Source organism: Hypomesus nipponensis, chromosome 27 (genome assembly GCF_054491055.1).
Source record: "Hypomesus nipponensis isolate SF chromosome 27, ASM5449105v1, whole genome shotgun sequence".
Taxonomy (NCBI): domain Eukaryota; kingdom Metazoa; phylum Chordata; class Actinopteri; order Osmeriformes; family Osmeridae; genus Hypomesus; species Hypomesus nipponensis.
The window spans coordinates 11,691,591-11,718,459 of NC_140387.1; the positions used below are offsets into that span (position 1 = coordinate 11,691,591).

The window sequence follows — 26,869 nt, forward strand, 5'->3', positions numbered from 1 at the left end:
GATACCGGATTGTACCTTCGCCGCCAGCCTGTGCACCGATCACCTGCCTGTCCACGACCACTCTACCTGATACCGGATTGTACCTTCGCCGCCAGCCTGTGTACTGATCACCTGCCTGTCCCCGACTACTCTGCCTTAAATAAACCCCGTTGTTCTTGGAAGCTACCTCCGGTGTCTGAGTCTGCATCTGGGTCTACCTCTGTGCGTGAGCCGTGATAGTAACAGAATAATTCAAAGTGAACAGAATGATCCAGGGTGAAACAGACTGAGTGGTTGGATGAGTGATTCTACACAGTGGTATGTGGATTGGGGGGATCACTTCTGCGCTACTCTCTACTGGGGGTGGGCTCGCTGGACTTTCTCGTATGGTCCTAACTGAGCTGTCTATCTGCTGTGGCTCTACTCCTGGTGGTGGGGGTTCCTGATTTGTCAGGTATGGCATAATTCTATCATCTTGATGTAAGCCCCTTCCCGTGTTTGGTCGTTGGTTGGAACCTCATACAGTGACAGAGTGCTGTAGTCTCCTTCCGGAGCTATTTGTACGGGAAACTGTCCTGTTATTACCCTTGAAATCCTTTTAATTAGTTGCCCCACCAGCGGCAATATCCAGCTTGCAGTTGCTACTACTATTATCAAGATTACTGCTATGGCCATCCCTCTCAGTAATTTGGGCCAAGTCAAATTCATCAACCAGCTCCATAAAGCATTTGTTCCCGTTTTCCAATTGGAATGTATTACATGTTCCTGTCGTAATTCCTTTAAATTCATTAGGGCCTTAGTGAGATTTTCCCCCTCCGCCGTGTGCATGGGAATGACAGTGCAACACTTATCAGTTTGCAAACTCCTTGGTCTTCTGCTAACAAAGTTTCTATGATGAACTGGTTTTGCAGGGCCATCAGTGATGTAGCATGTAACTGTTCCTTCACTCCTTCAAGGGCAGCTATGGTGTGATTTGAATCGTTGTTGATTATACCATAAGTAATTTATCCATTGGCTGTTGCATTCTATGGACTGAGCATTTATTCCCTGGCCGAAAAAGGGCACTGAACCTGCTATACGTCCTGTGATTATCCAGTCATTACTCATGGCCAAATGTTCATCAGGTATAGCGTAAGGTACTTGGTCGTGTCTTTTTGGGTTTCATCTAGTTTGCGCGGGCAGACCGTCTCATCCTTACTCATACTTTGGTAATTACCATTTGCCATGTATATAGTACAGTAAGCAAAGCACTGGTCTCGGTCCGTACAGGACCCTATTGCGCTACCTGGAATGGGCCTGATCTGTGGAAGCCTTTTTGCATTGTAACATGCTACACAGGTTTCCTGACTTACTTGCTGAGCTGAGTACTTCAGCCAGTCATAGAACATGTTGGACTTTAGTTGCGCCGTTCTTAACGTGTAGCCACTATCCCTGCTGCGTTTGACTCGACGGGTCACAGAGTATATTTTGATCAGGCTCATGGCTTTTTGGTTATCTATTACTCGTTTTGCGCTTACATCAATACATTGCGTTTTCAAGCATTTTATTAGGGTTCCTCCGGTAGGAAGAGCCATATCGTCAGACTTATGAATTTTCTTGTACTGTCCAAATTTGGTACAACCTTCAAAACCCTTCTCATGAACCGTAGATCCAATTGACTTGAAATGTGTTACAGATGTGTAGAATACATGTTTTTATGAAGGGTCAAATTGAATAAGAAATGCAATACAAAATGGCTGAAAGGGGTGTATTTATGTAAATGTCCACATTGCCTCAATATCTTTGTGTCAATAAATCTAATATAATTTTGACTCATGGTTTTTCAAACCTAATAGGGTTCAAGACAACATCACTCTGAAGTACCATAAACAATTTCACCTTGGTATGTCTATATGAATCAATTGAATTGCTCCACAGCACGCGCTCCAAATTGTCACAGGCTCATCCAGCTCCTTGACACTAGGGTGACCACCTGTCCCGCTTTGCATTGTGTCGCACAGCATTTTCACTCCTTGTCCCGCACGTTGCATATTGAATATGCTGTGCGATACAGAGCAAAGAGGGACAAGTGGTCAAACTACTTGACACACGTGCAGGCAAGAAGCACACACATCCTTTCTGGAAATGGTGTGCTGACCAAGCCCCCACCCTTGAGCTCCTGTTTCATTTTGCTTCCAATCGCAGCTCACCATTACGAATATAAAATATTTTTCGGAGACCATTGTTGTTTTCAACTGGAATCGCCTGATAGCCATGTTGGAGGCAGCCACATTCGGTAAATCCTATTTTTACACATTTTAAGCTAGAATCATTGATTGGGTTCGTGAAAGTACACTACTCTTGAATTATGGTGAAGGTTTGAGGAATTTACGACCTTTAGATCATGAGTTTGAAGTGATGGAAAACCGAACTTGAAAAGTAGCTATCTTTTTCCCTCTGTGTAATTAGTGAATCATGTAGCATCTCGGCAAATTCATCAAAAAGGTAGAGGAGAGCAGCTTTTAGGAGAAAAAGCGATTCCCCACAGACCTGTCGGCTCAGAATTTTGATTTGGGTCGTGAAAGTCTTTGTAATAAGCCTATGCGCCAGGGAGACCGCATAGGCTTAGGCGGCATCCATGTTTTTGTTGCGTCATGTTCATAAGTTCACCATTTCACAGTTCGGTCGACACCAAACATGTTGAGGAGGGCAGCCTTTAAAAGATGTGGGGATTGTGCTTTTAGCCAGAGGCTCCCATTATTTTTGTGATTTGTTGAAATCTTGCAAGTGGAGTGAGACTGCGTCCCGGGGGTACATTTTGACCTGGCCTCAGAGACAGACTCGGCTCGCTCACTGGCCGTGTGTAAACAATATTGTCTTTCACTCAATTTTACTCCTAAAACGTCAGGGAGGGCTGCTTTTTGTAGACAAGAGCCTGCTGAAGATTGCCAGTATATAGGATCTTTCAAAACAAGCCTATTTCATTCGTCATTTGCCTGAGAAAGCGACCTAAGTTAGCCAGGCTAGTTTCACTCGGTCAGCCTATTTAAAGGTCTCTGACAGTCAGAATCACTGTTTACAGGCAAAGGTCGAGCTGGTCTTTTGTCAGATGTGTATATATTGACCAGTTTAGAGCTAAATACTCTTGCTAGAGCCTGTGTTTTGAGTGACTTTGCATGGGTTTCCAACACATTTGGATTCAAGTTCAAGTATTGCCATGCATGACTGCATTTCACAGTCAAAACTGAAGTCTATCAAGTGTAGATGGGAAAAGCTTTATTTTTCACCACTGACATGGACCCTTTTTTCATTTTTACAGGTCATGCAGATGCCTGCTCAACAGAGTGCAACAGAGCATAATGAGAGCAACAAGAGAGGATGCTGAGTGTAACAGAGGATGCAATAGAGAATGCTGAGGGCAACACAGACCCCTTGCTGGACTACCCGTCTCTACCTGGACAGCTTCTCTTCAGCCCTGCCCCCAAGACAGCTTCATCCAGCTGGCCTGCCCTGCCTGCCTGCCCCTGCCTTGATATCTCAGAAGATCACAGAATTACAGCTGTTTAAACTTCAGCCAAATCTTATTAAGCTTGCTACAGAACAAATAGCTAACTTTTATATACAGTAACTGACCACAATGGTTCTCAACACTGAGAATAGCTCAGTAGGCTAAGACAGTGTACTGCAAGGAGCAAGGTCACAGGTTCAAATGCAGCTGCAGTCTTTTGGCCAGTCATCATTTTGATTATCTGATTAATTAAACAGGATGACATCATTCTGATATACCATGTTCAATTTCACCTTGAAATGTCAACCGTTTCTTAACCTTTGTCCCACTGCTGACCAAGGCTAATACTCAAGTCACAGTTGGAGCACAGCTAGATAATCAGTGTCAGCGCCCTTTGGGTACCCAGCATGCAGTGCGGTATGTAAAATAGGCAAAGACTTGTGGAAAATAGTGCGGTTACAACAGCCGTGCGAGGGATTTCAGTTGTTGTGTTTGTTCAGTTAGATGTTTGTAATATTATTGTTTATCAGTTAATATAATCTTGTTGGTCACCCTGATTGTGCATGTTGTGTATTTTAATAGGACCAGAGAGTTGACTGCTGTACTGCCATAGGCTATTCTCACAAGGAGCTGAGCATGAGCTCTGCCGTAGCCCGGTTGCCCACATGATTATTGTTAATTGTGCATTGACTAAGATTCTGGAAAGAGATAAACTCAAGAAGAGTTACAATATCTGCAGTTTTTCAGCCATTTTGGGAAAAATGTGTCAATTGTGGGAGGCATGTTTTTGGGCTACGGCTGAAACTCATGTGGCTGCTGCAGCATTTCTGCCTTGGCATGACCTGTGCTGGGAGAGAGGGAAACGGCATGGATGGAAGTTGTGTGTGGGCAGATGTGTTTTTGTATAGGGTGAAATGGAATATGAATGCCATACAAAATGGCTGAAAGGGTTGTACTTATGTAAATGTCCTCGTTGCCTCAATGTCTTTGTGTCAATAAATACAATATCATTTTGACTGATGGTTTTTCAAACCTTATTGGCTTTGAGATGACATTCTGAAGTAGTACCATGTACAATTTCATGAAATTTGACATTGAAATGTAGACAGTTTCTTAACCTTTGTCCCAAAGCTGACCAAAGGTAATAGTCTGCCCTTTCTATTCATAACATCTCAACAGTTGGTGTGTAGCAGAGAGGATAGAGAGACTGACTTGTAACCTTTTGCTCATGAGTTCAAATCCCCATTCAGCCTATTGTTGTTGGCCAAACATGAAGTCGTTTTGCTTCTACATTGTAATTTTTTTTTATATTTTGGGGAGGAACCCGCATTGCTGCTTGCAGCTGTATTTTTTAATGGATCTGGGTCAGTGCTGGTTGTGAGTGGGGGGGGCGGGGGGGTGGGAGGAAGAGTAGGATTAAAGGGGGGTGTGACTCCAAAGTGGGAATAGGAGGGGGATTAAAGATAGAATGGGGGTGGGAAGACAGGGTAGGGTTAAAGGGCAAGTCCGCGGAGATGTTAAAGGGGGAGTAGGGCTTGGGCGTGGGGTCGGGAAAATTTGGGTTAGGATTAAAAACCAGGTTGGATTTACCTATGAGATTAAAAAGAGGGGGGGTGGGGTTACAGGGAGGGTTGGGGTTAGGCACGGGATCCGAGGGGTTGTGGTTAGGGTGAAGGACCAGGCTGGGTGTAGTTTTGGGAGGAGGAGGAGTGGGGTTAAAGGGAGGGTTGGGTTGGAGGCTGTGACTGCGGATGGAGTTAAAGATGGGGTAATAGTGGTGTGTTGGATGGGGTACTGCAGCAGAGCTCTGGGAAAGTTCAGGTTTAGGACGGGTGTGGTTGAGTGGGTTGTCACTATCAGTATAGTCAAAATAGTCTAGTATTTTAATTTGTCTATGGTATTTTTGTATATCCCTTTGAAGTTCCTCCTGGTCTAAAGTGGTGGGGCGGGGCACAAAGGTGAGGCCTCTCTCCAGTAGTGCTACTTGTGTTTGTGATGGATGAAATGTTTTGGACAGATTCAAGATATTAGAGTTGGATGGTAGTAGTGTATGAGGGAGCTGGGGGGCTGGGAGAGGGGGGGCAGTAGATGTGTGTGTTGTTGATGAATGTGTGGTAATGTTAAAGGTGTACGGGTTGTGAGTAGGAGTAATTATAAATTGAACTGTGCACACCAGTGTGAGGAAATTGCTGTTGCTGTTTCCGGTGTCCAGTGAATAGTGTCCCTAGTGGTGCGGAATGAATCATGAGGTATTTCAAAAAGTGTGGGTAGATGTGTGCTGATGTATCCATTTATTATCTTGATTTTTTGTTTCTGTTGTGGAGTGAGAAGTGGTGAGTGGCTTATGATGGGGACGTAGATGGTGGCGTTGGGGAAAGTGCTCTTGGCTTCTCTGTACATGCTGGCTAACTGTTTGAGTGATGTCTGGTATGGGTCGTGGTCCTTGTTGTTGAGACCCACCGAGAGGACCACCACCTCTGTGTGTGGGTGTACATTTGTTTTTTCCAAAACCTTTTGGAAATGGTTGAAGGTGGCCCCAGGGTAGCTATCCACCTGGTTCTGGATGAGGGGGGATTCTGTTGAGGTTGGAATCCCCAATGAATAGGTGGGACTTAATGCCTTTGATGGTCCAGTCCGCCACCTTGCGCGCGGGCCGGGCCATGTGGTTAGATGGTGTAAATAATGTGTGGGTGTATTGGGAGGTGGTTTGGCCTTGTGATGGGAGTTGAGAGGTGTGTGATGGCTGTAGGGAAGTGTGTGCTTAGGCGCCAAGTTTCGGAAAGTCCCCTACAGGCCCCTTGGTAGGGTGGAAAGGGGAGGGCTCAGAGCAGGCTTTATCCAAAGGTGATTTGCCTTTTAGGTGCCCTTTCATCATTTTAGCCTGCAATGAGGGCCTGTTTTTTGGGAGACTCTCCTGTTTGGCGCCTGGAGGAGGGGGGGAAGAAAAAAGGGGTTGATGGATGCTTAATAATGTTTGGGACCAGTTTCTGAGGGATGGGGGAGGGGTGATGAGGGGGAATTTAGGTGACCTACAGGGGAGGGGAAGCTTATCTCTGTGGAGAAAGCTCCCTGTGTATGTGTCTGTGTGTTGGAGGGGGAGTGGGTGTGTTTGTTGAAGTGGGACTGAGTGAGGGACTTAGTGGCTAGTGTAGGGGGGGTCCTGCGTGCGGTGGCCAGAAGGGGGATCTGGGATGTACGTGTGCCTAAATTGAGTGTGTACTTGTATGAGTGAGAGGGTCTAGGGAGGAGTGGGATTTCTGGGGATGTCTGTGTGATGTGAAATGAAATGTCTGTAGTGTGTGGTTCTGTGGGTGTTCCTATGTGTATGCTAATTATTTATTTTGTAAGTGTGCTTGTAGCAAACTGAAGTGGCGGTGAAGCTGGCAAGGTGGCGGACTGGACGATCGGCGGAGGTAAGTGCTGAGTTGTGGTCTGATGCGCAGGTGAAGTTGATGCTATGTGTTCTATGGGTGAATGTTGTGTGGGTGAGTGTGGTGTAGTGTTGTTGGTTGTGTGTGTTGTGTAGTGCTGGTGGATGTGTGTGGTGTGTGTGTTGTGGTGTTGTTAGCTATGTGTGTTGTAATTTGCTGTGGAGGGAATAACTGTAGTGTATGTGGTGTGTGTTGTGTAGTGTTTTTGGCTGTCGGTGATGTGTGTGGTATAGTGTTGTTATTTGTGTGTGGTGTGTCTTGTGTAGTGTTGTTGGCTGCATGTGGTATGTGTTGTGTGGTGTTGTTCGCTGTGTGTGGTGTGTGTAGTGTTGTTTGCTATGTATGTTGTAGCTTGCTGTAGAGGGCATGGCTGAGGTGTATTTGGTATGTGTTGTGTGGTGTTGTTCGCTGTGTGTGATGTGTGTGGTGTAGTGTTGTTGGCTATGTGTACTGTAGCTTGCTGTTGAGGGAAGGACTGTGGTGTGTGTTGTGTAGTGTTGTTGGCTGTAAGTGGTGTAGGGCTGTCAACGAATATTCAAAATTCAAATATTCAAAAATATTCAAATATTTGAAGTGTTTAAAAAACACATTTCGAATATGAAAATTAATATTCAAATGTAAAAAAAACAACAAAAAACAGCGGCAGCAAGCGAGACTGTGTACTTTACTGGTGGGCGCGCGCCTGATGTCAGAAACGGGTCACAGGAGTCGCACTGTCTGGCTCAGCGTCGATGCTGACAGTTCACTTCCGAGGAAGATGGCGGAAAGTGATTATAACAGAGAAAGTGAAGCAGAAAAAGTGATTGTAACCCCCAACCACCTAAGGAGTAATGTCTGGAAGTATTTCGGATTTTGGTCAGTTGGTGGAAGAATTGTTGAGCCTGCTAACCTTTAGAGGAGTGAGTTCTAAATATTACCGACGCTGCCACCAGAGTGAGTTATTTTTTCAAAACGAAAGCTAGCTAGCTTTAGTTAGCTTCCGTTACCTAGCAACCTAGCATAATACTCTAGCAATGCTACTACCTGCTAGTGTTACTTGTTAGCCTCCTAATTGTACATTTTGAAGCCATACTATAGCGTTTGTCATATAGTTTTTGTCTATCGGAAAATAGTCGGTTGGAATGTTCAGAATCACATGTGTGACGGTACTCTGTGGGGCCCGCTTTCGAACGATCACATATATGTGACGCTACTAATTAACGGGCTAAAGTAGTGTGTAAGCTATGTAAGCTAGAGTTAGCTTACCATTCAACCACAAGCAACTTGAGGCAACATCTCCAAAATGTGCACCCAAGTGAATATGGCATAAAATGTGGATACATATTTTGCGCCGTCCACCACAAGTTCGTTGTCTGCGGCACGACGAGGCCCACACGCAAACATTGACTTTGTTCATATGCAAGGACATTAAGCCGATCAGTGTGGTGGATGGGATAGGCTTCAGGGAGTTCTGTGAAGCAGTGGAACCGAGGTACCGTATCCCTAGCTGTGGAACAGTCACCAATAGAATCATAGAATTGTATAACAGCACCTCAGACAAAATAAAGAAATCAATCAAAGACAAAGATGAGGCTCTTACCACGGACGGGTGGACATCCCTTGCGACAGCATCGTATGTAACAGCAACAGCCCATTGGATTAATGATGATTGGGAAATGCATAACAATGTGCTAAGAACAAAGCTTAAGGTAAGCCACACTGCAGAGAATGTAGGCGAATGTATTCAAGAGATCTTGGACGTTTTTGACATAAAACGTGGATCTGTGACTGCCATCACAACAGACAATGTCACTAATTACGTAAATGCAGTGGAGAGACATCTTCAAACGGTAAATATACCATGTGTGGAAAAGGTGAGCATAGTGTATGAAATATGTACCGTAATAGGCTGGACAAATGCAAAACTGTCCTATTTCTTTTTATATAGGTAGAATGATGGCCATGATTTATTTACTGTGTGTGAATATTACTAATACGATGGATGCAAACCTGTCAATCTAATATCAACGCATATTATATTTACTTATTTATTGCAGGTGCAAGAGGTCCTTAAACCCTTTAAAGGTGACATGACATGAAAACTTCATTTTATGAGGTTATTTAACATTAATATGAGTTCCCCTAGCCTGCCTTTGGTCCCCCAGTGGCTAGAATTTTCGATAAGTGTAAACCAAGCCCTGCGTGTTCTTCTCCGCCTTTGACAAAATGAAGGCTCAATTGCGCTGTTTGAAAATCTCCCCCTAGTGACGTAGATAGGGGGAAAGTTACCTCCCCTCTCTCTGCTTTGCCCGACCAGATCATCTAGCCCGCCCATGATAAACTGAGCTACCACCGTGCAAGGGCGAGTGCGATATCGGTTTTTCCTGGAGAGACATCATGGCGAGCAAACAAACGAAGCTTAACAGTTGCTCAGTGCTTGGATATACAAATGCAAGCACACATCTTTTTTTCTGTTCCTTCATCCGAGCCTCTGCACAACCCATATCTTAATTGTATTTTCGCTGGAAATGCGCCGACACAACTTCCCAAAGTGTATGTCTGCTCCAAACATTTCCTCAACTTGAGCCAACTCAAAGCTGGCCTTGCTGAAATTAAATTCTGGATCATTACTAAATCTCCTTGGTGAAGCTAAATCAAATCAAATCAAATTTATTTGTATAGCCCTTTTTACACGCAAGCATGTCACAGAGGGCTTCACATACGCCCATAGAACTGCCCCTCAACCAACCTAAACCCTCAAGGAAGACAAGGAAAAACTCCCAGAAAAACTCCCAACGGGAGAAAAAATGGAAGAAACCTTGGGAGGAGCAATTCAGAGAGGGATCCCCTCCTCCAGAGACGGTTGGCAAGAGAGAGGAGCAGGACACAAGCTAAACATAGTCATACAGTGTCAATGGGTTTTGAAACACCAAAAATCCATTGTTCGGCTTTATAGACGTTGGATGGGACCTGGAAACTCGCTGTTGGCCGTCATGGAGGCTGGTTTCCGGTTGACGACCTGGTCCAGCGTTGGTAGACCGACGACCAGGCAGGTCCTGACAGCTCAGACCCCCCACACCACAAGGGATGTGTGGGGGGGACAGAGAGGAGAACAGGGATTAGAGAATGCCAGGAGCAGCTAACAGTTTCAGTCGTAATAGAATGAGATCCCCACCGGTCAAGTGTGGACTAGTGCAGCAATTTAACAAAGCTAAGAGTGTATTTGATGCAGCCCCACACACCAAGACAGCGACAGCCCCCCTTGGTTGGAACATGAAATCTGTTCCAGGGGAAACAACTCAAAAATAGGTTATATTTATACGAATAACAAACCTTGGACATGTAAGTTAACTAACGCTATATCATTTTTTTGCTTTACGGGATATGGTTACCTAGCTTGCCACCCTTAGAATGTGGCTGTAACATTAGCTCTGCAGCTAACAACTGAGTTACTGTTGCTAACGTAAAGATAAATGGCATCAAGTGTGTGTGTGAAAACAAACGCTGTAACGCAAGTGTTGTACACTTCTTTGTTATTTGGATATCCGTTCTGCTGTTGGTGTTATGGCTCGCAATATCCGCCTTTCTCAACATTTAAATGAGTGTGCACCTCTGCAAACCAGGGTGATCAGATGAGAATGGCTAAATTTGAGGCATCTTACAGCAACGGGGGCAACGAGCCATTGCGATACATCCTGTAAACATTGGCGCATGTTGCCGCCCCTCTCCTCCTCATTAGCATTTAAAGCTACAGACACAGAAACAGCGCGTTCTGAGGAAAGCTGATTGTGGGACTACTTGTAGTGGCTACATTTCTGCACCATGGCTGAATTTCGGGAAAGAGACTTCAGATACAGTATTAGGGGACAACTAAGGCCTATATAAAAGCATCCAAAAACAGCATGTCATGTCACCTTTAAAGTGGCAACAGAAGCACTTTCAACCGACATATATCCAACCGCGTCGGCTGTACTGCCTTTAAAACATGTTCTGCTCGCTCAACTGAACAAGACAACACCAGACAAACCACTTGCATTGTCCAAGGTGAAGGCAAAGATCATCACAGATCTGGAGAAGCGATATAGCGAGGGAAATGATGCATTTATGCTGCTTAACAAAGCGAGTTATCTGGATCCATGCTTTCATCGCCTCATTCATTTAAAAGAGGAGCAGAGAAAGCAGGTGGAAGTGGCTATACTGGAGGAAATTAAACCAGTGGCAGGCAGTGAGGCCGCTGCCAAACAACCCCGTGATCAGCAAGACATCACTCACTGAGAAAACTGCTATGGGGAGTCTCTTCGGAGACACGTACAAGAACAGCCCAGGCCAGGACATCAATCTGCAGGTTCAAAAAGAGATGTCGATGTATGAACAGGAGTCTCCAATACCTGCTCAACAAAATCAAAATCCTCTCTTGTGGTGGAAAACTTTCGGCTCTGGGAGACACCCTCACGTCGCCCAGATGTCAAAGAAATATCTTTCCATCCCCGGATCCTCAGTCCGCTCTGAGCGCGTCTTTTCCTCCGCTGGGAATATAGTCAATAAAAAGATAACAGCACCATCCCCTTCAAATGTGGACTGTCTGGTGTTTTTGGCAAATAACCTGTAGGGCTTCAGGCGTAATGGTGCGTTCACACTGCAGACTTTTTTACCCCTCTGCACCGCTGGCCTTCCCACCGTGCACCACGCTCGGGGGAGTGTTAAAAAAGTTAATATAGAGTTGTAGTTCTCTAATGTCACTGTTGTAGCTTGTGTAAAATGGTGTCATGGACAAGTGTTCAGACTTAGGTTCATGTATTTAAAATAGCGATCATTATTGATATATAGGTGCTCCTGTCTCGATCAAAATACAGCTTTTACACGGCATGATGCACGGAATCAGATACGCTGACTAGATGTTGCATGATCTTGTCAACTAGGCTATAGGCTACAGTACCGTACAGCACTTCAAACATTTTTCCAGTAACATTCGCTAGGTTATGGCAACTACAGTACACGTTTACTAGGCTAGCGAGTGACTGCCGACCAGCTTTTCAACATTGAATATCAATCGTGTGCCGGGTAAACTACACTACTGTAGCTAGGCTAGTACAGTATGCAGCTAGCACAGAAGAAAGTTAGAGCTAGGTTACCTACTGTAGCTAGCTAAAGTGACGAGAATTTAACACACCAGGGACACATAACCTCGGCAACCCTGCGCCAGGTATACATTTTTTGTTAACGTCTCTTTAATCGTATAGAGGCGTATAAAACAAGACTGAGTGTGTAGACACGCATACGATGAGTTGCTCTTCCATCTTGAAATTGTTAAACCTAGAAATGTTTACCATGAGCAACAGTTGCTACGTTACAAGAAACCAACCCGATTGGCCAACGCTAGCGTTTTTACGCTCCTCATTTACGTAAAGTTGAGAAAATCCAACTTTCGCCGCCCCGCTCGCCTTCCCACAATGCCCTACGCGGGCGTCAATGCCTGGTTTTATTGAAAATGAATGGGAAGCCGACGCCCCCGCTATGCCGGCCCCGCTATGCCGGCCCCGCTATGCCGGCCCCGCTATGCCGGCCCCGCTATGCCGGCCCCGCTATGCCGGCCCCGCTATGCCGGCCCCGCTATGCCGGCCCCGCTATGCCGGCCCCGCTATGCCGGCCCCGCTATGCCGGCCCCGCTATGCCGGCCCCGCTATGCCGGCCCCGCTATGCCGGCCCCGCTATGCCGGCCCCGCTATGCCGGCCCCGCTATGCCGGCCCCGCTATGCCGGCCCCGCTATGCCGGCCCCGCTATGCCGGCCCCGCTGCAGTGTGAACGCACTGTAAGACCCGACAGTGACTGCACTGAAAGTTCCTGACAAGCCGTGACCATAATAAATTGCAGTCATTTTTTCCCCTTTTTTAAACAAGCGCCAAGAATGTAGCCTCTTTCGTTTTTAATAGCACTTTGTTTTTTATGAACCTCGGGGTAAAAGTTCTTTGTTGTCACATTTCTTTTGTTTACGTTAACAGAAACATTACTAGTGTGGGCTAGTTTGTACGATACTGACTGTGTATTGCATGAATAAAATACACTTGAACAGCCTCATAAACTGGTTTGATTATTTGCCGTTTCATGCCAAGGAAGTTCCATGCCAAGTTCCATGAGCAAAAAAGTTCCAAAAGCACAGCTCGCTCGGATCGTTCAATGTCGGTTCTGTACTGTAAAACTTCAATTGATGTTAATAATATTTGTTTCAATCACTGAATGAAGCCTGCCATATTTGGGACAAGAACCTTACATTTCTTGCACAAAACTCTTGATCAGCACTCAGCATTTGTTTATTGTTGTCGTTCATTTAAACCGCTATGCTCAGAGAGCGCGACAGCGCGGGAGAGAAGGAAAGAAAAAGTGTGTGTGTGCGAGCGAGACCATTTGTTTATCTACTTATTTTTGTGTAGGTAATATGTTGTTAAATATGTTTAAATTAAAATATATTACCTATACAAGTAGTTATGTCTCGTATTAATTTGTCCTGTTATTGACGTGCCTAATGCGCAACTGAGAAACTCGAATATGTGTTTTTTTAAAGGGAATATTCGAACGTCATTTTTGAGCAGTTTTGACAGCCCTAATGTGGTATGTGTGTTGTAGATTGCTGTTGAGGGAAGGACTGTGGTGCATTGTTATTGGCTGTGTTTACCCGTGAATGCGATGGAATGTTAGTTGTATGTGCAATGGGTGATGGAGGTGCAAGTGCCTGTGATGTAATAGTATGTATGGAGGTGCTGGATGACTGTCGACTAAGTGTTTGTGATTTAAGCATGTCTGCATATGTCTTGCGTGGCTGTTGGGTGGATGTGTGTGATGCAGGGATGACTGTGTCTGTAGTAGTAGTACTAGTAGCAAGTGGCTGATGTTCAGGTGAATCTGTTGTGTGGGTGATTATGTGTGTGGTGGTTGGCTGTTGAGTGGATGATTGTGGTGTTGGAGTGGTGCTGTGTAACTGCACGTGCTGTGTAGCTGAGGGGAGTTGTAGGAGTGTCTCTACTGTTGTGATGGTTGTCTGTGTGTCTGTGTGTGTATCTCTTCTGTGCCCAACCCATGGCTATGTGTAGTGCAGTGGTGTTTAGGGTGGGTACTGTTGGAATGAGCGTCTGGATGGTAGTGTTGTAGTGTGTCTGTAGAATACCTAGGTTATTGTTCATCCATGGTGTAGTGTTCTCTGATACTAAGAGTGTGGTGTGTTCAGTGGGTGAAGAAGGCCTGATAAAGAAGTGAGTTTCCCCACCTGCCTCATCATGCCTCTCGGGTGAGTCTTTGTCAAAATGGCCGCATTCATGATCGCTCCATGGTTAACTGCTTGTATTATTTTAAAATATATTTTAGCCGTTTGTCTGGTGGCATCATCCGGTGCCTGACCAGTGGGTAGAGTGTTGTATGTGCTGTGTGTATGGGTGTTGTGTATGTGTGTATCTGCATGAGTGTTGTGTGTTTGAGTATTGTGTGGCTGCGCGTTGGGTGGATGCATTCGCTGTGGATGAGTGTTGTAGGTCTGGTTGTTGTGGGGCTGAGTGTTGTGTGATGCATTGTGATGTCGATGAGGATTATGGGGTTGAGTGTTGTATGGTGAGGTGTTGTGTGCTGGAGTGTGATATGGGTGAGTGTTGTGTCCTTGGGTGTTGTATGTCAGAGTTTGGCGTGGTTGAGTGTGTTGTACATGTGTGTTATGTGGTTGAATGTTGTGTGCATGGATGTTATGTGGATGAATATTACGTTACTGTGTCTGGATGGAAGGATGTGGTGTTCTGTTGTACATGTGTGGTGTTCTAAGTGGTGGATGGATCTGTGGGTGAGTGTTGTGTGAATGGAAGTTATGTGCAGCATTATAGTGTATGTAGGTGTTATGTGACTGAATGTTATGGTGCTGTGTCTGAGTGGCAGAGTATGGTGTTCTATTATAAGTGTGTGGTGTTCTAGATGGTGGGTGGCTCTTTAAATGTAGGAGTGGTGCAAACCTAGCAAAGGTGGCCTAACTACACTGTTAAAACTGCTAGCTAAACTGTTGGTGTGTTCTCCTGTCTTAAAACGCACAGCCGGTCTACCTCTCTGAGGGTTAGGATGTTGTCTCTGATGCCCCCTGCGCCAAGCAGTTCAGTGCTTCGACCCGCATAGGCTAGGGGTAAATGCACAAGTATTCTAGAGCCATGTAGATCTTCCATCAGAGGGGGTAGGGTAATAGACCCCATCCAGGACCCCAAAGGGGCCCCAGACCTGTAGACCTTGTCACGCTCGCTTCCTGAGGTAGGTAAATGCCTAAGCACTAAGAGGACCTGAGCAACCGACGGGGACATGGATAACCCACCCCCATATCCACTAATGGATGTGTGCGCACCACCAGGTCTAAGCAGGAGCATGCTCTGAAGTCTTCTGTCCCCACAAGAGAGGTGACCCCCAGGGAGGAGAGGTAGGAGGCCTCTGGTGTCAAGGTTCACTCGTGGGTAGCAGAGGTGACCGGTAGCCATAGTACATGCTATATTCGAGAGTAGACACTGGGGGCTCCTCATGTCCAATCCGAAGCGCGAAGCACCGAGTGCGCAAAGCCAAGGTGTCACTTCTGTCATCTCCCCCCGAGTCTGGTCGGGAGGAGCGACTAGTAAAGCAGTAGAGCCGGCAGAACCGTGGCCCGAGCCCGAGGCCGGTGTGAAGATCAACCGTAGCCATATCAGGGCTGCTTTAAAAATAAGTGGTAGGGTGGGCTGGACCGTAGCCTGGGCCTACGGCCGAAGGGGGTCAAAAGATCCCACCGTTGCCGTGTAATGGCCAGATGATGTGCTTTCCAAGTACATCACCGAAGGAGGGAGCTGTGGCAGCTCAGTCATCTGAGATGACAGGATCACAGATTGAAGTGGATGCAGAGCAGTAATGGATCTGGGGAGGAAAAAGTGTATGGATTAGAGATAGGGAAAGGGCCAGAGATAGCCGTAGACACCGAAACCACAGGCAAGGTCAGAAGGGGGTAGGGTTAGGTAAGAAAGAGGAGGGGTTAAGGTAAGGGTAAAGACAGAGGGACAGTAGAAGAGGGGACCCAGAGTAAAGACTTAAGTTTAGGCAAGAACAGGGAGAGCAGAGTAGGAGAAGTGGACAGGTAAGGAGACAGGAGACCAAGGAAAGAGCCAAGTGAGAGAGAAAGACCCAAGACAAGCACAAAAGTGAAAGGAAAACAAACACCTCCCACGTGAGAAACCTAGAAAAGAAGAAAATGTGTGTGATAATCAGTATGGGATGTGGGTGGAAAGGAGAAACAAGCTCCACGACATGAGTGTGGAGGTGTGGTGGATGGACTCACAGATGGCCCCAGGTGGAGGACCATTGAGGAAGGAGTCCAGTCCATGTAGGGGAGGAGGCCACGCGTTGATGGGAGGTCAGTCTTGTCCAGAGCTGTATGATGAGTGGAATAATGTTTATATATATATTTATTTTATATTTTTTCTACATGTTCAAATAAACTTAAAAAAAAAAAAAATATATATATTGCATAGAAATGTCACTCTAACGGTGCGTTCACACTGCAGACTTTTTTACCGCTCTGCACTGCTGGTCTTCCCACAGTGCACCACGCTCGGGGGCGTGTCAGACAGATTAATTCAGAGCTGTAGTTCTCTTAAATCACTGTTGTAGTTCGTATGTCATGGCAAATGTACAGACAAAATACAACTTTTACACACATTAAGCAAAAATCCGATACGCATTCTGGATCGGACATTATCTTATCTACAGCACACAATAGGTTATCTTTTTCCACACTTTTTTTAGGCCGAGTGAAAGATTAAATGCCAACCGCACTCTATGTAACGGCTCTTGTGCCGGCTGGAATACAGAGATGGTCCATGTTGTATTGGCGCTCATTTTTATTATTAATGTATTGTAATCATTTTTACAAGCTAGCTAACAGTTTAGCAATTTTTCCAGTAACATTGAAAATAGTTGTATGCATAGGCTAGCTGGATTTATAACCACACCCTGTATTCAGAACCAACAAATTAAATTCCCTCCTGCTCTTTATATATTATTGGAGGGGATATATTGGTATAAATACAGATGCTCTCTATCAATATTCTATCATTCATCCTGAACAACCGTCAGAAGATTGCTGTCATCGCCCTACTCTACTGTCAGTGTTTCCCCTATGTTGATTTTGTCGTGGCGGCCCGCCACCGCTAAATTTCTTCCGCCACGGTATCAGAAATAGGGCTGTACAAGACAGGCCGTCTATCAGCAGTGATTGTTAGAGTATATGTTGGAGAATAGCAAGGACACGCGCTTCAAAGCGCAGTTGAGATTGCGTGTGTGCGTCCTTGAGAACTGTAAGTCGTATAACATATGTTTTCAGTTCATTAAAGCCTGTTATTGTATTAGTCTACAGTTATTGCAAATTTAAGTTAACTGGTGATTTTCGTTGTTTGTATTCTTTCCCTGCTAGCATAATTGCATGCCTGTTGTACGGTGGCCCTGAAGTGCAAAACACATCCCCTAATATGAGTACATCCCCCAAATAAAAACACTCCCCCCGAATACGAGTCAACTCCCCCCAAATCGGATGACTTGTTCACCTCCCCCCAATACAAAAACACGCTCCCCCAAAATGGAAAACAACATTAAATTAACTCAAAAACACATTACATTAACTCTGAACGGAAAGGGTAGGTACTACACTTCAGCGCTGATTGGATGCAGCAGGCTAACTAACAATAAATAAGAAATTGATCGACAGAAGTACAAAATGCAATAGCCTGACAGAGTTACGTGCACCAGGACATTTATTTGGGTATTGAAGCATGTAGCATAGGCTCCTTATGCAAAAGCATAAATTGCGTGTTAAACGTAAACATCGATAGCCAAACAACTAGTCCACGTAACTCTGTCATTATCATGAACTTGATCGTTTTGGTTGGAAGGAAAGAGGAAACATTTGTGTTAACAATTTAGAGTCATGACACTACTCTTTATTTTAATCAGGGTCATACCTATGAAATAATCTTAGATATGCTGTTAATGTTTCACAATATTACAATAAGTAGCCTATGCGCACGCTAAAAACGCAGTTGAAGGAAGCAGAACTTTTCAGAAGAAAAAACTAATAGTCCACTACAGAAGAACGAAATGCCACAACGACAGAGTAACGTGGACCAGGATAGTTGTTTGGCTATCGATTTTTACATTTAACACGAAACACTTTTGCCTAAGTAGTATACTATTTGCTACATTCTTCGACAGCCAAACAAATGTCCTGGTGCACGTAACTCTGCCAGGCGATTGCATTTTGTACTTCTGTCGATCAATTTCATGTTTATTGTTAGTTAGCCTGCTGCATCCAATCAGCGCTGAAGTGTAGTACCTACCCTTTCCGTTCAGAGTTAATGTAATGTGTTTTTGAGTTAATGTAATGTCGTTTTCCATTTGGGGGAGCGTGTTTTTGTATTGGGGGGAGGTGAACAAGTAATCCGATTTGGGGGGAGTTGACTTGTATTCGGGGGGAGTGTTTTCATTTGGGGGATGTACTCATATTAGGGGGTGTGTTTTGCACTTCAGGGCCACCGTATTGTTGATTCGATAGCGATTGCTGCCCTTGCTCACGTTTGTATTTTAGGTGCATTATTATGCTGAAGTAGTTTTAATTAATAGTGGGTATATTGTTATTATTTGCTAAAGAATGCTTAGCCTATCAAGATCAAATGAAGCCAACAGTGTACATGCTTTGAGTACCTTGATGATAGGCTATAGGCTACTGACCATTTACAATAAGTGGTTACGTCAATTATTAATTGGCAGCATATTTCTGCCATTTAGAACATACTTTAAGTAGCCTAACTGTATTGCTTTACCGAAAATAGGACAAAAATATATGCAATATTACATTTGTTATTAGACTATTACACTAACCTACTCCAAAATATAGGGTTAGAACTTTATTTCGGCCGGGGGGGTCGGACAGACCCCTAGGGGATCCTAGGGGAAACACTGTACTGTCGGAAAAGACGCCACCGATGCTTTTGGGTTCATCCCATTTGCCGTTTGCGGGTAGACAACGGAGCTCATCACCGGCTGGTCCAGGAGCTGCGACTGGACGACGGCTTGTTCCAGCAGTACTTCAAGTTGAACCGGGCTGAGTTCGATGACCTGCTGACCAGAGTGGGACCCCTGATAGCGAGGCTAAACACCTCGTTCCGAGAGGCGATCAGCCCAGCTGAACGCCTCGCTATTTGTCTATGGTAAGCTTGAATTATTATTATTTCAGTATTCTCAGACTAAAATATAGTGTAGTTATTTTCTATGCATTATTTTAAATGTATGGTATTTCTTTGTAGATACCTCGCCACTGGGGATTCGTTCATGACGATCAGCTTCAGCTATCGTGTGGGCTCAAGCACTATGGCAGGGATTGTTGGGGCTGTGTCCCAGGCCATTTGGGACTGCCTGGTGGAGGAGTAAATGCCTGTGCCGACAAAGAGGGACTGGAGGGACATTTCTGAAGGCTTCCTTCATAGGTGGAACTTTCCAAACTGCCTGGGCTCCATCGATGGCAAGCACGTTGTCATCCAGGCCCCTCACAGCTCAGGGTCACTGTCCCACAACTATAAGGGGACATTCTCCATCGTTCTCCTTGCAGTTGTGGACGCCAACTGCATGTTCCGGGTCATCGATGTGGGTGGTTACGGTCGCAACAGTGACGGTGGGACCCTGGGCAACTCTGCGTTTGGTTTGGCCCTGAAGAATGGAACCCTGGACCTCCCAGACAACTCCATCATCCCTGGAGCAGAGCCACGTGGACCACTGCCACACGTCTTCGTGGGTGATGAGGCCTTTCCTCTGCGGAGCAACCTCCTGCGCCCCTTCCCTGGGACAAACCTCTCCAGGGAGAAGAGGCTTTTCAACTATCGCCTCAGCCGTGCCAGGTTGACAGACGAGTGTGCGTTTGGTATACTCTCCAGCCAGTGGAGAATGTATCGGCGTGTCGTTGGTGTCAACCCAGCAAAGGTGGAGGTTTGTGTGAAGGCCTCCTGCATCCTCCATAATTACATCCGGAGGTCCAGGAGAGGTGCCAGGGGATCTCCAGCAGCCAGTCCTGGCCAGGAGGGGTCTGCTGCTCTTCAGGAGGGTTCACGAGTGGGCAGCAACAATGCTGCGCGTGCAGACATTAGTGTGAGGGATGCATTCACTGCATACTTCAATGCAGAGGGTGCAGTGCCCTGGCAGCAACATGTCATATAGCCTGTGGCATTGAAAACCAAAGGTTCTTTTAAGAGCCACACATACTAATCACAATAAAGCAAACAGTTCCTAAATGTTATTTTCATAAAATCAGTGTATGGTTGTGTAGTTTCTTATTATCTAATTTGCACTTCTAAAGACAGTTACAAAAGCAGTGGCAAACATGTGCTCCTAAATAGTTCAATACTGAACACCCTTGAGGTCCAATCATTACAGATCCTTTGTGTATGTTTAAACTAAAATTATACCAACCATTCATAGCACCAATTACATAAAATGGACACAAGGTTCTGTCAGTGACATTTTTTTATTTAGTAGGCCTGTCACTCTGTGGCCCTCTATTCAGCCTAAAAAACAAACAGTGGATGTTAAATTTAAGCTCAGAACGCTTGGCTGGTGGCATTCTCTTTAATGAAAGGAGGAGGCTTTAAAAAAAAAGCTCATCCTCGTCTTCCTGTGGTGGTGGTGGTGGTTGAGGTGCAGGTGCTTGAATAGCTTCAAGCATCCTCTCCTCAAAATTTGTGAGCCTCTCCTTCCACACCCTCTTCCTAGCCTGACCGTGAGAGGATGCTGGAGGCTGGCCCCTAATTACAAGGGGAACTCCAGCCTCAATGGCAGGCTCATCACTGGCCTGGGTGTCTTTCCCATCTTGGGTCAGAACTGGGGGCTTTGGCTGGCTGGGGGCTCTGGCTGGCTGGCTGGGGGCTCTGGCTGGCTGGGGGCTCTGGCTGGCTGGGGAAGTTGCCACTTGTCTCCCTACATTCAATCAATGGAGCTAGGAAGCTCATGGCCGCAGCGTACTTCCACGGTCTACCACTCCCTGCACCTGCTCCACTCCTGATCTTTCTCCTTTTTTTTTCTGTTTTGTATCCGGTCCTCAACGTCTTCCATTTTTTTTTTTTGCATACATTGACTAAAGAAAAAGATGCATCAGACATAAACGTTGACATGTGTAACCTTTAAATATATTACTCGAAATCTCTGCAAATCAATCGCTAGATTATGACTTGCCACTACACATTCAAAGTATGGATAGCGAGTGGCTGTCAGCCAGCATTTCAACGTTGAATGTCAATCGTGTGCCAGGTGAGCTAGCTAGACTATGCAGCTAGTACAGAAGAAAGTTACGTAAAGTGACAAAACTGAATTAAAGTACAAAATACACACCAGGGACGCCGACAACCTCAGCAACCCTGCGCCAGACATCATTTTTTTTGTTGACGTCTCTGTAATCGAACATAGAACTATCGTACAATACTGGGTATGAAAACACACATACAATGAGTTGCTCTTCCATTTTGAAATTGTCAAACCTGGAAATATTTACCATGACGAACAGTTGCTACGTTACAAGAAACCAACCCGATTGGCCATCGCCAGCGTTTTCATGCTCCTCATTTACATAAAGTTGAGAAAATCAAACTTTCGACACCCCACTTGCCTTCCAACAATGCCCTACGCGGGCGTCAACGCCTGGTTTTAGGGATGGGACGTATGGGGCTGACGCATCGATGCTTGTGTCGCAAGACCAATACGCACAGTCTCGAAAAAGTGGTTTGGAGCTTGTGTCAAATGACGATGCCACGTGATTGATGACGTTCAATGCTTCAGACGTCACAAACTGGTTCAAAGTTGTGGCGCACTTCTAAACCTTAAAAGAGGGAAAGAAACCAGTGCTTGTCATCTTAATAGGAGGCGAACACTACATTGTCAGAAGTGCAAACAGTTATTAATAGAGTACATAGTTATTATTAGAGGACGATTAGAGAATCATCATTAGCAGACGAAAAGTAGGTTAGAGAATTATTAGCAGAAGAGCAGAAAGTAAAAGACGATAGAGTATGGATGCTACAGGAGTAAGAAAGCGATCAAGAGTATGGGAACATTTTGATATCTTATCCCCCAATAAGGTAAATAGGCTTTGTGACTGCACATACCAATCATAACGAATCAATATAATGTCATGCTTTAACAACTCATTATTTTAAGGTTCGGTGTTTGCTGTGCCCTCGAGTTGGCATACAACAATAATACCTCTTCCATGTTGAGGCACTGTCGAGCCAAACATGAGAATGTAGCAACACCACAAGCCACTGTGCCTAATCCAGGCTGCGCTGCAGTTCCTTCCAGCGGTAAAGACCATTATTAAATCAGTATTGTAATTGTATAATTAATGTAATCTAATTATTATCTGTCCATTCTATTGATAATCATGAAAATGATGATCATAAATATGATCTTTGTTACAGTGTCCAGAAAACTAATGCTGGATGATGCATTGGTCGACATGATTGTCAAGGATGCCCAGCCTTTTACACTGGTAGAGGACGACGGGTTCAAGGCCTTTGTCCACCTTTTGGACCCTACCTACAACATCCCTGGGGGAAAGGCCTTAAAGAGAATGGTGGAGGCCAAGTACAAGGCCACTAAAGAGGAGGCCATGGCTGAGGTGAGGAAGGCCTCTGCCGTAAGCCTGACGGCTGACATGTGGACCTCTGTGAACATGGACGCTTACCTGGCTGTGACATGTCACTACTTAACAGACCAGGCAAAGCTGGCCACAGTTCTTTTAGGGGTAGGAAAGTTTCCCCAAAGCCACACAACAGCTCACCTTTCTGAGGTAAAACACACCTTGATGGTGGAGTGGGGAATCCGAGGAAAGGTAAGAAGCCTGGTCACAGATTGTGCAGCCAACATGGTTGCCTCTGCAAACCTGCTCAGTGTGCGGCATGTGACTTGTTTTCCACATGTCCTAAATCTTGTGGTGAAAAAATCCCTTTCTCAAACCCCAGAACTGGAGGAGATCCGCACTCGGGCATGCCGAATTGTGGGTCATTTTAAATCCAGCACCAAAGCCAAGGAGAAGCTGTCGGAAATGCAGGTCAACATGGGACGAAAAGAACTGAAAATTATCCAGGAGGTGGACACCAGGTGGAACAGTGTTTTTGCCATGCTGGACAGACTGTACAACATCAGAGAACCACTTGGTGCAGCTTTCACCACTCTGAGTACAGACTTGAGTCCCATCACTGCTGAGGACTATGAGACAATCCAACAGTGCCTTGCCGTTTTAAAGCCGTTCCATCAAGCCACTGTGGAGTTGTCAGAAGAGAGAAGGATGTCTGAATCCAAAGTCATTCCACTGATCAAAATGCTGAAGCACACTGTAGTGGGACAGTGTGCCCAGATGAGGAACAACGTTGGTGCCAAACGTTTTGCGAATTTGAAAACAATTTGCTGGACAAGTTTATTCTCCTGGAGCAGATGTCAGTACTGTCTGTGGCAACACTGCTGGATCCCAGATTCAAAGCAGCGGGGTTCTGCAGTGCCACTTGTGCACAGGGTGCCACTGCGAGGCTGACCAGGGAATGTGCCCACTTCTTCGAGACCAATGTCTCAGAAGGTTCTGCTCCACAGGAGTCTGCAGCAACACCGGGTACCTCGGCTCAAGAAGCTGAGGACAACCTTTGGATCCTGCTGGACTGCGAAGTGGGATCACAGCAGGTGACCAACCCAACTGCCAGTGCCACTGTGGAGGTTCAAGGGTATAGTTTCCAATTTTATTGTTTGCTGCTGAATTACAATTGGTTGAATTAAATGACAATGCTTTTTCTCTGTAGAATTAATACATTTCTTTCTATACAGGTATTTGAAAGAACCAAATGTGGCCAGGACGGAGGACCCTCTGGACTACTGGGTCACACGCAAGGCCCTTTACCCTCAGCTTTTTTAAGTGGCCATGCAGTTCCAGTGAACACCAGCATCCTCAGTGCCTTGTGAGAGGATCTTCTCCAAGGCTGGAGAAATTGTGAGCCTGAGGAGAAGCCGCCTGAAGCCCAGTACAGTCGAACAAATCCTGTTCCTGAGTAAGAACTTATAAATGTTCTCAAATCAGACTGTTGCACCAACACATTCCCCTGAACCCTGTTATGGTACACTGCCTTTTTATATTGCACAAGCACACCCCCACTGTCCCCACAAGTATTCCCCCGATTAAGATAATACAAATGTAAGGAATGAGACAGCTAGACAGCAGACTGGTTGTGTAGGCTACCACTCTGTATCAGCAGTCATTTAATGCTTCCATACACTTAAGCATTCTACCGCCCTTATACTGTTTGCAGAACATTACAAAGTGTGGTTTAGACCAGTACATCATAGTAAAACATATTTATTGTATGAAAATTACACAGTTCTCAAATACACATGTATGGTTTTAATGAATGAACACAAACATTTGTGCAAGAATTTTTTTTTGTGAAAACATTGTTGTATTTCCATGCTTTTCATTTAGTTTTGTATGTGGATATGTCTGAAATAAAACGAAATCAAATCAAATAAATCAAAAAATGAATGGGAAGCCGACGCCCCGCTCTGCCCGCCCCGCTGCAGTGTGAACGCACCGTAATGTTAACAAGACTCAGCACAGAGTGAAGGGAGTCTCTGGCTTAAATACAGAGCAGAAGGGAGTGGACTGATTGGTTTTATTGTTTGCAGGTGTGAAGAGGGAGTGCCCTCTTAGTACTCTGGTGATGCTGATCTGAGACAGGGGGACCTGATTGTCACATTATTATACTAATGAGGTTTGTTTTCCAAGTGTCCAGAGATGTCAATATGTATTGATAAGTGTTACTGATGTGGTATACCTACTCTTGGCTGATTATAATTACGTATGTCATATAAAACAATACTGTACATTTATTTGAACAATGTTCTGCACATTTCCTTATCACTTAACTGTTAACTTGCTCTGATGACTAATAGAGGGTTTTCAGGGCGTGTCATCAGACCGGAAGTTGCCATATTGGAGGCACTCCGCATCACAACAAAGCACAGGAACTGAAGTATATACCAAACATTGTCAAGGAAAATGGTTAATTATTGCCGTGTTTCAGGTTGTACCAATAGGACAGATCGAGAAAAACATTAGGAATATTATCGACTTCCAAAAGTTATTAAAAACCCGGTGGGGAGCACAAACCGATGTGTTTAATCTGCAATGAGACGGTTGCCCTTGTCAAAAGTGGTAGAGCTAACTTATTGCTAGCTTATTGCATTACTTACTTTGGCCTTTACAACACAACGGCCGTTGATAACTTGGTACTGCGTCTCCCTCACCCATCCACACACCATCTGGTTATAGGCCTCCAAACCTTTGTAGGATTTAAGTTCTTCCGCTGTGTAAGGCTCGGCAAGAAAACCAGGTAGTTGACTATATTGGGATATGCAACTGAAGGAAGAATCACCGGGTCGTCACGGATCCAAGAAGGAGCTAACTCGTAGGGATCTGCACCGCCAATAAATCGTAATTTCTCTTCCCTGTATGCCTTTGCATCTTGGATGTGTTTTGATTAGCTTTTCAGTTGTTTGGACATGTTTTTTTATAGTATATCTGAATTAGCCATCTGTTTTATTTTTTTCCATACATTTGAAGCCCAGTCGACCACTGACAATATACCGGCCCACCAAAATGCATGTGAATGTTTACTTCCTACTTTACTCGCCTTGAATATCGGGGTATACGATTGGTGGATTTTATGAAGGTGTCATGTACACAAGCTCTTATTGGATGCGGACCATAGTTGTCCGGATAACATGCCTGTGTCGATAAAGAAACAAAATGTTTGTTCCTTGAAAAATGTGCAAGAACTGGACATGCCAAAAGAAATGTAAGGGTTGGAGAAAAGCTTTGAAGCGATACAGAAAAATCCAGCTCCTCCATCACCAGGGATCGTTCAAATGTACGATTTTGAGCTTCGGCCCACCACCTATGCGTGATTTTGTGGTATAGACTATTTTTTTCTTTGGAATATAGAAGATACAATCTAAAACTCCAATCAGGACCTGTAATAACTGTAATCACCATGACAACTCACTCACTCAACGTTGGCCGCAACCTCTGTGGGTCACACAGGTTATGTTTGTCATTCGCAACAACGCAGGCTAATCGATTTGCTAACGATAGCTAGCCTACCTGTTCTTCCTTAGCAAAAATAATGGCGTGACAAAACCCAGCGAAAGTTGATTCTGAAAAATTGCAAATTTAATACTGAATGGACGGACAAGAACGCATTTGTGTTGCCGGTGGGGAGCACAAAACCGATGTGTTTAATCTGCAATGAGACGGTTGCCCTTGTCAAAAGTGGTAGAGCTAACGTGAAACGTCACTATGACACAAAGCATAGACACTGAACAAAAGTGCTCCCAGAACTCTGATCTATGGGAGAAAGATGCCCAGGGGCACGGGCACTGTGCCTAAACCTAAGTCAATTTTAAAATGGGAGTTAATGGGAGAGCTAAGGGCCAGAAAAATAAACCATGGTCCATTCTGAACCCTCGACTGAATGGAAATTTGGTGAGTGGACCTTTTGAGTTTCTAATTGAGTACCCCTGATCTAGAGAAACAGCTTCACTTTATTATTCAGGCATGAAAACAGGTCAGGGGTGAAAAAGGTGAGAAGGGTATTACCCTTCTAAGGGGGTCCGGGTGCATGGTCCCCCATAAGAAACATTTAAATATTCCATATTTTAAAGCATCAATCTTATGCATTTTGAGATACTTTTTTGCCAACCTGGGGAGAGCTGGAGAAACTTAACTTAAGCCATGAGTCAAAAATTATTATGGCCTCCTTACTAAGTATTATGTAATCCATTTCATGCCAGCCTGTCACTGGGTCTAACATTTACAGTATATGAGGCACAATGTGGTAAGGGCACCACAAATGGCTTAATGCATAACCCCCACAAGAGATG

At 45.0% G+C, this 26,869-nt stretch overlaps 1 protein-coding gene and 1 long non-coding RNA gene across 2 annotated transcripts; one reads left to right on the forward strand and one right to left on the reverse strand.

Annotated features, from left to right (window-relative positions):
- Positions 1-9,527: 9,527 nt before the first annotated feature.
- On the reverse strand, positions 9,528-25,587 carry LOC146220813 (uncharacterized). Its single transcript, XR_014750827.1, has 2 exons — positions 25,181-25,587; positions 9,528-11,215 (listed from the first exon to the last, which is right to left on the reverse strand). It is a non-coding gene; the product is annotated as an uncharacterized LOC146220813 (long non-coding RNA).
- LOC146220814 (E3 SUMO-protein ligase ZBED1-like) lies at positions 21,958-23,849 on the forward strand. The gene is given in 6 exon segments (XM_084694241.1): positions 21,958-22,026; positions 22,106-22,113; positions 22,115-22,224; positions 22,366-23,315; positions 23,459-23,661; positions 23,762-23,849. Coding segments are annotated over 6 exon segments (1,428 nt in total).
- Positions 25,588-26,869: the final 1,282 nt, after the last annotated feature.